General features: G+C 46.0%; 2 protein-coding genes across 4 annotated transcripts; both read right to left on the reverse strand.

The window, feature by feature from the left end:
* Positions 1 to 79: 79 nt before the first annotated feature.
* CHCHD1 (coiled-coil-helix-coiled-coil-helix domain containing 1) lies at positions 80 to 3,146 on the reverse strand. 3 transcript variants are annotated; one of them, XM_082424174.1, is made up of 3 exons: positions 2,982 to 3,146; positions 2,739 to 2,857; positions 80 to 1,324 (listed from the first exon to the last, which is right to left on the reverse strand). In XM_082424174.1, the coding sequence occupies exons 1-3, from the start codon at positions 3,103 to 3,105 to the stop codon at positions 1,280 to 1,282; spliced, it is 288 nt and encodes a 95-aa protein (XP_082280300.1). In that variant the 5' UTR covers positions 3,106 to 3,146; the 3' UTR covers positions 80 to 1,279. The 3 variants fall into 3 exon arrangements, with proteins under 3 accessions (XP_082280300.1, XP_082280298.1, XP_082280299.1); XM_082424172.1 differs by lacking the exon at positions 80 to 1,324 and adding an exon at positions 1,845 to 2,143 and having other exon boundaries at positions 2,687 to 2,857; XM_082424173.1 differs by lacking the exon at positions 80 to 1,324 and adding an exon at positions 1,845 to 2,143 and having other exon boundaries at positions 2,982 to 3,144.
* A 1,285-nt stretch (positions 3,147 to 4,431) lies between these two features.
* On the reverse strand, positions 4,432 to 11,054 carry FUT11 (fucosyltransferase 11). The gene is made up of 3 exons (XM_082424531.1): positions 10,270 to 11,054; positions 9,243 to 9,868; positions 4,432 to 7,823 (listed from the first exon to the last, which is right to left on the reverse strand). Exons 1-3 carry the CDS (start codon positions 10,975 to 10,977, stop codon positions 7,676 to 7,678), a joined length of 1,482 nt encoding a protein of 493 aa, XP_082280657.1. The 5' UTR covers positions 10,978 to 11,054; the 3' UTR covers positions 4,432 to 7,675.
* Between the last annotated feature and the right edge of the window lie 21 nt (positions 11,055 to 11,075).

The raw sequence follows: 11,075 nt of genomic DNA on the forward strand, positions 1-11,075 counted from the left end.
CTGATCTGAACTTCCGGCCGCGCCGGCCACCACCACTTCCGCCCTCACGCGCCCAGGAATCCGAGCCGGGACGCGCGGATATAAGGAACCTGTTTAATTGCTACATTTCCTACTTTTTTTTCTCGAGCCCACCCCCAGATACCGTAAGAGGAAGCCAACCCCCAAAAGTATACGAAACGACTACAGATCCCAGCAATAACCCGGCGTCCATAATGTCCCGAAGGAATAAGCAGCCGCCACGCATGTCGGGAGTTGTAGGCTGTCAAGAGACAAACACAGGAACCGTTGGGTGGAGTTATTGTCCTAACTCCAGATAGGCCCCGGGGCCGCATCACCTTCTGGGAATTGTAGTTCAGAAACCTGCATTCCAGAAGACTTTTTAATGGGGTTTAATTGGCGAAGCAACAGGAAAAGAAGGCGTTTGATTTCAGGAGATGGTTGCACTGTTTGTCAGTGGGGCCTTTGAGTTCAGGGGTTCCTAGTCTTTTTTTGTGCCATGGGCCGTTTAACAGCCTGGTGAAACCCCTAGACCCCTTCTCAGATTGTTTATAAGTAAACAAAATAAAAGAATTACAAAGGAAACCTTTTATGTTGAAATACAATTATCAAAATATTAATAAAACAAATTTGTAACATAGTACTTCTTTATTTATACATTAAATAAGATCCAGCAGCAAGTGTAATAACTACCATAATTTTGAAGTTAGTGATGAATTTAAATATTGAGATACTGTGATTTCATATAGGTATTGCTAATAATACTGTGGTTTCCCACAGCCCTAATTGAAATGCTCAATTTAAGTTGTGGTTAAAGATAAAATTTTTTTCTCATCCATATTCACAGACCTCTTACTGGGAGTCTATTGACTGTAGGTTAAGAACTTCCAAGGCTAGTCCAAAATGCCTAAGCACTGAGCTTCTTCCTAACAGCTTGCAGAACTAGGCAACTGCCCAGTGCTCCACCAATGGGGTATGTGGACTATAGAAAGAGGTAACTGTGGGGGGGGTCAAGGAGGCATGGCCCCTTCTTTATCTTGATAATTATCCCACTGGAGCTTTAAAACCCCCAATGATCCCTTTGTACATTTAAAGGGATGTTATGTGCTGTAAAGTACATAGAAAAGGTTAACTCAGTTATGCCTGGACGGGCAGAGTATACAGAAAATGCTATACAATTGTTCTAATATCAGGACGTCACAAAAGTAAATGCCTTCAGCAGCTAGGCAGACAACTTAATGAGAGAAGTGAACAGGTGATACACAAAGAAGATAATTGCCAATTAAGTCTCAGTCTCATCATTTGGGAGAGTCCTGTGGCCAGATCCCTGGAGAATGGAGACAAACGATAATCAGCTCTACTTGATTAATCTTTATTTCCATGTGGGAATAAGAAACTACGGTTCCCAGATCTTTTGATTTTTTTAAGAAAAGCTAAAAAGTGGGCTTTTTATGACATTTTTCCTATTTTTGAATGTGGCCAGCTAATTTAAAAACAAAATTTTAACTGTGTGGGCCAAATAAAATTCATCTGCAGTACCTTTGGGTCATCAGTTTGTGAACTTCTGATTATTCCCGCAGCACCCTACAGGGGTTATGCACAAAATAGGTAGTCACTAAATACTTACAGATGATGGCAAAAAAACTCTGCATATATACAGACTCCAACATCCTTAATGCATCCAAAGGCAAGGGCACTAAATGATATACAGGACTTCAAATGCAGGACAAGACAAAGGTTTTTGTCCTGCACCTGGTGCAAATTAGGGGGCAAAGACCTTCCAGAGTGTAGGGGAGGACACAGGTTCAACTATGGTGGGAGTACCTAATGCACAACAAAAGGCCAAGTTCTCTTCAGAGGATTTTATTTCAACATAAAGCATAATTTCCACCCACATAATGATTCCAAAGGGTAAAAGAAAGTGTTTTGCCTCCTACTCTTCAAAGAGAGCATGGCAGTGCAAATATCTCTAAAATGCCTCTGCATAGTTCTCAGAAGCTACAGTCCAGTCATTGAAAATGCTTCTCCATTTTCAGCTGACATGAGGTTTGTTAGGAAACCTACATAACAACTTATTCAATTTCTTGGGGGGCAAACTCCCCAACTCTCCCAGGTCCTCCTGGATTGATCTCACTTTTCGGGCTGCCTGAAAACACAGAACAAAAATTAAAATGACAGCTCCAAAGTTGGCCCTAACCTAAGCTAACAGTTCTCACAACACCCCAAATCACACTAAGGTATTAACCAGCCTGGAGATCTGTGTCATCTTCCCAGTCCCCTTTCATCAAAAGGACTTGGGACCCAAGAATGACTGTATGATCTGAAGCTACCATGCCAGCTGGCAATTAAGTCTAGGCTGGAAACCAAACAACCTGTCATTTACTATCTTTAGTTCTACTTCAGACAATAATGTCTATTTGAACAGCAATTTAAACTTTACAAAGTGGTTTTCCCGTTCATCTCTTCACTTGACACTCACAAAATTCTGTAAGGTGGATATTAATATTAACCTCATTCTGCACCAGGTAAAGCTAAAAGCAGTGAAACAAATCGCTCAAGATCATAATGCCTTCAAAACAGTAACCTTTCCCACTTTGGCGTGACTCAAGTAGCTTCCAAAAATTTCCTCGCCCTTTTAGAATGAGAGGGACTTTCTTATCTCCTAGCAAGAGGCAGTAAGAACCATTACTGTATGCCCCCCATTTTCCTCCCAAAAGGGCACCCCAGGAGCCTCCTGTCACCTCAGCCCTCGAAGCACAATCGAAGAAGTCCTGGATCTCTTTTTTGCAAGCTTCGTCGCGGAATTCATTCTGCTTCCAGCAAGCCATCATTACTGACATCTCCGTGATACAAGTCGCCTCTGGAGGAGCAGAACGCGGGGACCCTCAGTCACAGGAGACCCTTACCTTCCGGCCCTCCCACCCAGCAGCCCTCTGCACTCCTCCGACTTCCGCTCTGGGGCCTCCACGGCTCCGACTGCTCACCGCCCTTCTCCCGGCGCCGTTCCCCGACATGGTTAGCTAGGATGAGGGGCTTATTGGGCTTCAGTATGGGCTTCCGCGGGTTTCCGAACCGTGCTAACCGACCCCGGAGACTGGGCGTCGCCATTGCTCACCGAGCTCCCGGCAGGCTCTGCGGCGCCGTGCGTGACCCTGCGTGACCCCTACGAGCTCGACGAGACTCGGCGACAACCTCTTCCCCCCCCCGCCCCCCCCCCGCCCCCGTGCTCCCGCCCCAGCATGCACCTTTTTCTTTTCTTGGCGGGGTCGCCTTGATGCGGGGTTCGGATCCCGGCTGGTGCAGACCCGCGTGCAGGTTAGGAGGAGAGTCTTTGGGACTCTTTCGTGAATCTACGCTGACTCTTGTGGGCTCCGGGCTCTGAAGTCTTGGGGCAGTACTGGGCCGGGAACACCCAGGAAAGAGGCCTGATCAATGGACTCTAGTTTCTGGTGGTAAAGTCTGGATTAGAGGGTGCTTGACATAGGCAAGGGCAGAGAGGATGGGAGCGAGTCAAAATATGAGAGTTTAAGATGCTACGTTGGGAATGATTTTATTTTAATAAACCTTTAAGAACTGTTGGTTTTGATTACCTTTAGAGCCACTCCGAAGCCGGAAGAAAAATAGGCTCATTTACTCTAACAGCTGCTGCTGCTTAGATATCGTTTGTTCATTTGTAGTGATCTCACTGGATTGGGTGAGGTTTAAGCACTCTCTCGCATTCATCGTTTTACTTAATCCTCTCGCCAATCCTCTGAAGATACTTAGCAGTACCATTCCTATTTATACACTTGGCCCTTCAATTATGATGCCTAGCTTTAATCAGACTTGGTTCTAAGATAGTTTCTTCCCCCAACCCCGCCCCCCACCCCACCCCCGCCAAGTGACTTTTAGCTGTTTACAAAACTCAGTCCAAAGATGAACCACTCATTCTCAAGGCATTTACACATGAGCTCCAAGAAATGTCTCTGGTAATGGAACCATAACTTGGACAAGCTTGTAGTTCATAAGATGACTACTATGGAGAAGCAATATTTAGTGTGTGCTAATCACTTATCACAGATGTTTGGAATCTTCCCATTTATCTCTGCATGACTGGTTCTTTTTCTTCTATTGAGTCCCAGTTCATGTCAGAGAGGACTTCCCTGACTTCCATCCAAACCACCATCAACCTGTTTTATTTTCTTCAGAGCACCTATCATAGTCTGGATTATCTTGTTCATTTATTGTTTGTTTACAGCCTTACCCCCCCAACATCCATTTAAAATGTAAGCATCATGAGACAAGGGACCTTGTCTATCTTGTTCAGTGCTGTATCCCCAAGGCCTAGAGTAGTGCCAATAAATACTTGTTAAATGAACAAATGTTTGAAATATTTTGGCAAGTCTCTAGCTTTACCATCTTTACCCCAGAAATAAAACCAAGCAGAAGACACTGTTTAAAAAGAAGCCATTTATTATACAAAATTAAACCTGTGATAATAGAAGCAGCAACTCAGGAATAATAAAGGCATGAGCCCCATGCTCCACCCCCACTGCAGCAACACAAATAAAGCTAATTCCTATCAGAACTTCTACCACCAATAACCCCAAGCCTGCTACTGTATACAGAGCAGGCTGGGCCCCAAACCAGAGAAAATTCACATTGCTTGCTTTCTCCACAGAGAAAGTGAAGCCTTTAGTTAGACAGCCATGTGGCTATTCCTGGTTCTGCTCTCCCTTGTGGAAATGTAGCACCTGGTTTTGAATACTTTTATGGTAAGAGGAATAAAGGAGAAAGTCTGGGAAGCACTGACCACAAAGCAGGCATGAGTCTCCAGCCACAATCATTCATAAAAAACTGGCCTACTTTGTACATAAAAGTGCTGAGGTAATGCCAGTGTGAACTGGTGTAATTAGACAGGAGAGGTAGGGATGATTCTACACCTTGCATAACCATCACCTACCCTTTTCATTGCACATAATGAAATTCGAGTCCTAACCTTATTTTGCACTTGGGTAATAATGTATTTTGCACTATATAAACCAGCATCTGCATTTAAATAGATTGCAAGCTTAGAAATCAGAGTCCTGAATTTGGCTTCTTTTGTAAGAGTACTTACTATATCAAATTTTAACATAAGGATTTTCGAAGGTCTGTCTTTCTCTCTTATTCTTTTCTGCAAAAGTCCAAACAGAAAACTTTCCATGCTGTTATGAAGGGCATTTTTTATTAAATAAAATGAAAAAAAGGGAGTTCCCTGGTGGTACAGTGGTTGGGACTCTGTGCTTTCACTGCCGAGGGCCCGGGTTCAGTCCCCGGTCGGGGAACTGAGGTCCCACAAGCCACGCGGCACAGCCAACAAAAAAAAAAAAGGAAAAGAAAAAAGAACCACCCTGGCAGTGAAACCCAGCCTAAATTATAGCTTTGCTTGGCCACATCTTTAGGACCCTAGTTGTTGAAGCATCTCATATATATACAATATATGAGCACCCCATATATATAAATGTTTATTGTGAGGTCTGTTGCAGAATTTCCATTTTGCAGTATATTATATAGTTTCATGTCAGCCAAAAATTGTAAATTCTCTGTAAATCTTCACCCCATTCCAAGCAGGTGCCATTATTTTTTTAAATAAACACTTGATGTTAGCTTTGGATTTCTTAAATTTAAAAACAAGCTGGTGGGCTTCTCTGGTGGCACAGTGGTTAAGAATCTGCCTGCCAATGCAGGGGACACGGGTTCGAGCCCTGGTCCCGGGAAGATCCCACATGCCGCGGAGCAGCTAAGCCCCTGTGCCTCAACTACTGAGCCTGCGCTCCAGAGCCCCCGTGCCACAACTACAGCTACTGAAGCTGAGCGCATGCTCCGCAACAAGAGAAGGCACCGCAATAAGAAGCCACCACAATGAGAAGCCCACTCATCACAACGAAGAGTAGCCCCCGCTCGCTGCAGCCAGAGAAAGCCCGCGCACAGCAACGAAGACCCAACACAGCCAAAAATAAAAAAAAATAAATTAATTAAAAAAAAAACAAGCTGGTATATCACACTCAGAACAGCTTAGCAGTCTGCTCAAAATATTAAAAACCAACAAAATCTTATAGAAGGACAAGATTCTATTATACATAGTCTGTACTGAAGTCATAAGCATCATCTTCCTCTTCAGTCTTTACAACTATATATATATATATGTTTGTAAATTAATGTGTGTATATATACATACATACACACACACTAAGTTAAACCAGACGTATTGATAAGCTATGGAACTTCTCTAGTGATAACTCATTAATACAATATTACAACCAGGGTAGTTCTAAGATCCAAGGTATTCTTTCTTGTTCCACTGCCCCAGAAAAAGCAAATGGTCTCCCTGTCCATTAAGCTGTATGTTTAAACCACAGCAAGAGAAGGGTCTGGCTACCTCCCTAAATCTGACTAACAACTTTTTATTTAGCCAGCCACTTGTGATGGCTTAAATGTCTTGCTTCGCTTCTCATGCCCTTGAGCTTAGGTGGGTGGGCTCCATCAAAATGTAGTCTCAGTAAGTACTATAAAGTTGTGCATTGTAACAGTAATAGAATGAATGAAGTTGGAATATTTATCCCACTTAAAGTGAAAAGTGCCACAGAATGTGAGAGACTTACTAGAGCTATATTGCTGGGCTGTTTTTTTCGGCCATAATTTCATGAGTTTTGGGGGAAAATGGACTTTTGTAGCATATAAAAATAATAGAAGAGTTCATTAGGCAGACAGAAGAGATCAAGGACTTATAAAAATCTGCACTTAGATTCACATTGGCCTATTTCAACATTTCAAAATCATTATAGCTTTTTCTGCTGTCATTTCCAGCCTGAGTCTCCATCTCTAATCTAAAATAGAGCAGGACAATTCATTAAATTGGCATGACATTTATTAGCCACTGAATCTTTCTACTCATGAGTTGAGAAGGAATTTCAGATATGCCCTAGATAAGAAGCAAACCAGCAGTAAGAAAAGCTGTCAAATCTACAGGCAGTTTAATGCTGGGGAAAACTAATGTGGGAATAGTGGCAAGGCTACTCCGTCTCCAACAGAAATTGTGGAAAACCAGGAAAGAAAAAGCCATTCAAAATGAAAAGGTTGACATGAAAAGCAAAGTAAATGATATAAAAAATACAACTCCAGAGAGCCAGAATACAACCCACCAGGAGTTTTGCTTCACCACCAACATAACAGTTTATAAAGCAAGAGATGAGGAAAAGAGATTGGGAAAGGTACTGAATAATGAGTGGTTTGAGGAATAGCACAGTAGTTTTCTAAAGACGCTAAACCTGGCCCATCTTACCTAATTCACAGCCAAGTACTAACGTGTTGTCCCAATCATGACTGAGAGGATGATATGGCTAGAGAAATAAGCAGTTCTTTAAAATTTTTGTTGATCAGCACCTTTAATCAAATGGGTGTTTCAGGCTTCTGGTTCCCACTAAACCAAGAACTGGATGCCTCCATCTCTCCTTGAGGAGAGGCCCTATTACCATAGACTGAGACCCTGGCTACACATCTTTAGGATAAAATATCAGTAGATATAACTTATTCTTTGAATTCATGGTAAGACAGTGTTCATTAAGAACTTGCATAGCAGATACCCTTCATGTCCCATGGTAGAATAAGGACTTCCATCTCCTTAGCTCTATCAAGTTAAGGACTCTTGCAAGAGTAATTAGAGATTTTGGTTCCTTTTCATGAAGATCTCAGTTAGGTAATCCCAAAATTTCCTCTGCAGTGTCTCATTGTTGTGGATCATGGCAGTGAGAGCTTCCCCCTGGTCCAGGCCTTGCCAATAATCTTGCAGCCACATCTCCTTCCAGCTGAAACATCAAAATGGGAGTTGGATTATGGAACCTCAGCACAGCTATGAGTCCTACCTTTCTCTGAATGGCCAAAGAAATCTTAAGCAGATACAGTGGTTTCTGGCTAGGATGAGGGATCTGCTTTGAGGGAAGGAAATGTGAAGTAAACCCAGTACTAGTCCAAGTGACAGGCAGTAAGCCACAAACACAAATTTATCACACAACACCCCCCCCCTCCCCCAATGAGTTAAATTTCCTGACTTGCCTGCTCTTCGTCCCCAAATGTGGGGGGAATTAAGAGGCAGGCAGGACAGGGGCCAAACTATGGACACAGTAATCTCCCTAAGAAAAGCAAGGGGGCATATTTAGATGGTTACCTTTTATGTTACACCTATTTCAATAACCAAAATGAAACTGCAATAGTATCCAGTATCTTGATGAGACACAACCTGAATGTTTCTCTTTTTTTAATGTGTTACACTTTTCCTCTGATAAATCATAATATTATGTTCAGCACAAACTAGATACAAATTACTTGATGTAAATTACTGGATACAAATTATCTCCACTCCCAGGACCAAACTGTGCCAGCCCTCTGCTGCCATCCACTGTCCAAGGTGATCTCTGCAGGACATTCTAGCAGCCTCTCTTTCTCAAGGCTAATAATCTTTTATCACCCCTCCCCCAACAGGTGTGGTTTGCTGCAAATGGCTTCAACATTTCCCCACCCCACCTCCCATGCTGACCTTGTTTCCCAGTGTCACCACCCTCTGCCACCTACTGCAGCAGCCCCCTCACTTCCCTTCCAATCCACACTGCCCACCATTGTTAATCATCCTTTGAAAGCATCCCTTCTACTCTGTCTAGGACAAACATATAATTTATCATCCAAATCAGGGTAATTTTAAGAGTGAAAGGAGGTGCTGTTAATAGTTACACCAGGTTAACAGGTATAAATCCTGATTGTTGCAGACAAACCTCCCTCAGAATACTCACTTCTGTATTTCTCATCCCCAGCCCCACCATGCTGAAGGTGCTCAATAAATAGCTGAGTTGATTTTCAGGACAGTCCAGCTCCAGAGCCTAGTATTCAGAATATGTACAACGTGGCCCAGCTTTGTCTCTTCCCCATTGCTTCCCTGAACGGGCCCTCTGCTCTAGTTGAAGCTTTTTTTGAACCACTACTGCAAACATTGTTTACAAAAGCTGATTTTCGTATGTTGTTGCCCTGAATGATATCTCACATCTTTTACTGAGCTTTCACAGTTTGTCTTATCCCCACAACTAGACTCTTGATACCTTAAAGGCAGAGTGATCCCACGTCATAAGTTCCTTATACAACATCCCCTCAGCACCTAGTGCTAATTTATTGCCTGCAGGAAGCAAGTCAATAAATCATTTGACTTGACAGCCACAGGGGACCCCAGCTACCCTTACCTGTCATTCTCAGGAATCTCTTCCACACTGCCAAAGCCAGGTGTGGGCACTGGGCAGTCCATGTGTGAGGGCTGGGCAATATGAGGCTCAGGGACAGGGATGTCCCCAGGAGAGGCTGCATGGGCCTTCTCGGCATCCAGCCGAGCCAGTTCGTGGTCACAGACGAAACATTCGAAGCCGTTAAGGTAGTTAGGCAGTAAAGGATCATTCACTCCCCACTCCCGCTGCTTCAGACTGTCCAGAAGGAACTGGTTGGTGATGCCCCCAGGTTGCTTGTATGCCAGGTATTTCATATATTCCTCATCATTTTTGTCCAGAAAGTCAATAAACTCTGCCAGCTTCTGCGGCGACTCAAAGTCGTCAATGAGGATGATGGAGTGATTGTTGGGCACCCAGTCCCTCACAGAGGGAGAGCCGCGATACACAGGCACAGCACCGAGGTGCATGGGGCGCCACAGTTTTTCCGTCATGTAGTCGTCACAGATGGCATTTTCGAGGGCCAAATGAAACTTATAGCGGGACAAGAAGGCCAAGAGTTCTGGATCCTCAGTGGTGGCTGTGGCTGTGTCCTGTAGCCGCGGCGTGGGCAGCTCCCGATTCTTCAGGCATTTCCCATATGAGTCCACCTGAGTGGGGTACAGCACGGCCGTCAAGAGGGTATGGGTTATGTATATATGGACATATATACACTACCAAGTGTAAAATAGATAGCTAGTGGGAAGCAGTCGCATAGCACAGGGAGATCAGCTCGGTGCTTTGTGACCAGCTAGAAGGGTGGGATAGGGAGGGTGGGAGGGAGGGAGGGAGACGCAAGAGGGAAGAGATACGGGGATACATGTATATGTATAACTGATTCACTTTGTTATAAAGCAGAAACTAACACACCATTGTAAAGCAACTATACTCCAATAAAAATGTTAAAAAAAAAAAAAAAGAAGAAGAAGGTATGGCACGTCGGCCTGGCCACCAGGGGTCGCGGCCTCAGCCCGGCGCGCCACCCTCCCCTTCCCGCCCCGCCCTCACCCACCGGGATGTAGCGCATGAGCTCGCGCACGTAGCGGTCTCGGTCCGCAGGTACGTCGCAGTGGGACTGCAGATAGAGCAGCGGCGCGTAGCCCCGGCGGCGCCAGTCCGCGCGTTCCGGGAGCGGAGGCGCCGCGCGGCGCAGATAGGCGGTCCCGGGCAGCCACTGCAGCGGCAGCGGGTAGTCCGAGTGACGGCTGAAGGTGGCGGTAAGATTGAAGAGGCGGATGCCCGGACTGTGGCTCAGCAAGAAGTTGTTGAGGGGCGACTCCTCGTGCAGGAGCGCCCAGCTCTGGTGCGCCAAGCGCGGCAGCGGCGCTTCGGACGCGCGGAAGTCGGTGCCGTAGAAGAGCAGCGCGCGCGTCCGCGAGTCTCCCCGCACCCGTCGGTCCCGGGACGCCACGCACGCGCCGCGCGCGCACTCGATGCGCTCCGAGTCGCCCGGGAAGTGAGGAAACAGCCCTGGGCTCCACCATAGCAGCACCGGCAGGTCCACCACCTCCCCCCTCCCCGGCTGCGGGGTCACCGGACCGCGCGCCACCCCCACTGCGCCCAGCGCGGAGGGAGGCCGGAAAACTGCGCCGTCCCACGGCTCCGCCCACTCCACCTCCCCGCCGGTCTCCCCCTCCGCCACGGGCCTTGAGCCGCTGGCCGCACAGACACTAAGTACTCCCAGGGCGGCAAGCACAGCCCCCGTGCGGCCGGCCCCCATGTCTACTCTGACGGCCGAAGCCCCTCAACAACAGTCCCCGCCTTGCGGTGAGTCGCGACGGGACGAGGTCCTACGCCACAGGGGCCCATGGCGCATGC

The sequence above is a fragment of the Balaenoptera physalus genome (assembly GCF_965194825.1).
Source record: "Balaenoptera physalus genome assembly, chromosome: 14".
In the NCBI taxonomy this organism is placed as follows: Eukaryota; Metazoa; Chordata; class Mammalia; order Artiodactyla; family Balaenopteridae; genus Balaenoptera; species Balaenoptera physalus.

What these genes read in the sequence shown, in the direction of transcription:
- CHCHD1 (XM_082424172.1), bottom strand. Translation starts at nt 3,105, where the DNA reads ATGGCGACGCCCAGTCTCCGGGGTCGGTTAGCACGGTTCGGAAACCCG. An exon ending in ACGGCGCCGGGAGAAGGGCG is followed by an intron (nt 2,858 to 2,981) that starts GTGAGCAGTCGG and finishes CTGCTCCTCCAG; the next exon opens with AGGCGACTTGTATCACGGAG. An exon ending in AGGAAAATGGGGGGCATACA is followed by an intron (nt 2,144 to 2,686) that starts GTAATGGTTCTT and finishes CTGTGTTTTCAG; the next exon opens with GCAGCCCGAAAAGTGAGATC.
- FUT11 (XM_082424531.1), bottom strand. Translation starts at nt 10,977, where the DNA reads ATGGGGGCCGGCCGCACGGGGGCTGTGCTTGCCGCCCTGGGAGTACTT. An exon ending in AGCTCATGCGCTACATCCCG is followed by an intron (nt 9,869 to 10,269) that starts GTGGGTGAGGGC and finishes TACCCCACTCAG; the next exon opens with GTGGACTCATATGGGAAATG. An exon ending in GAGATTCCTGAGAATGACAG is followed by an intron (nt 7,824 to 9,242) that starts GTAAGGGTAGCT and finishes TTGATGTTTCAG; the next exon opens with CTGGAAGGAGATGTGGCTGC.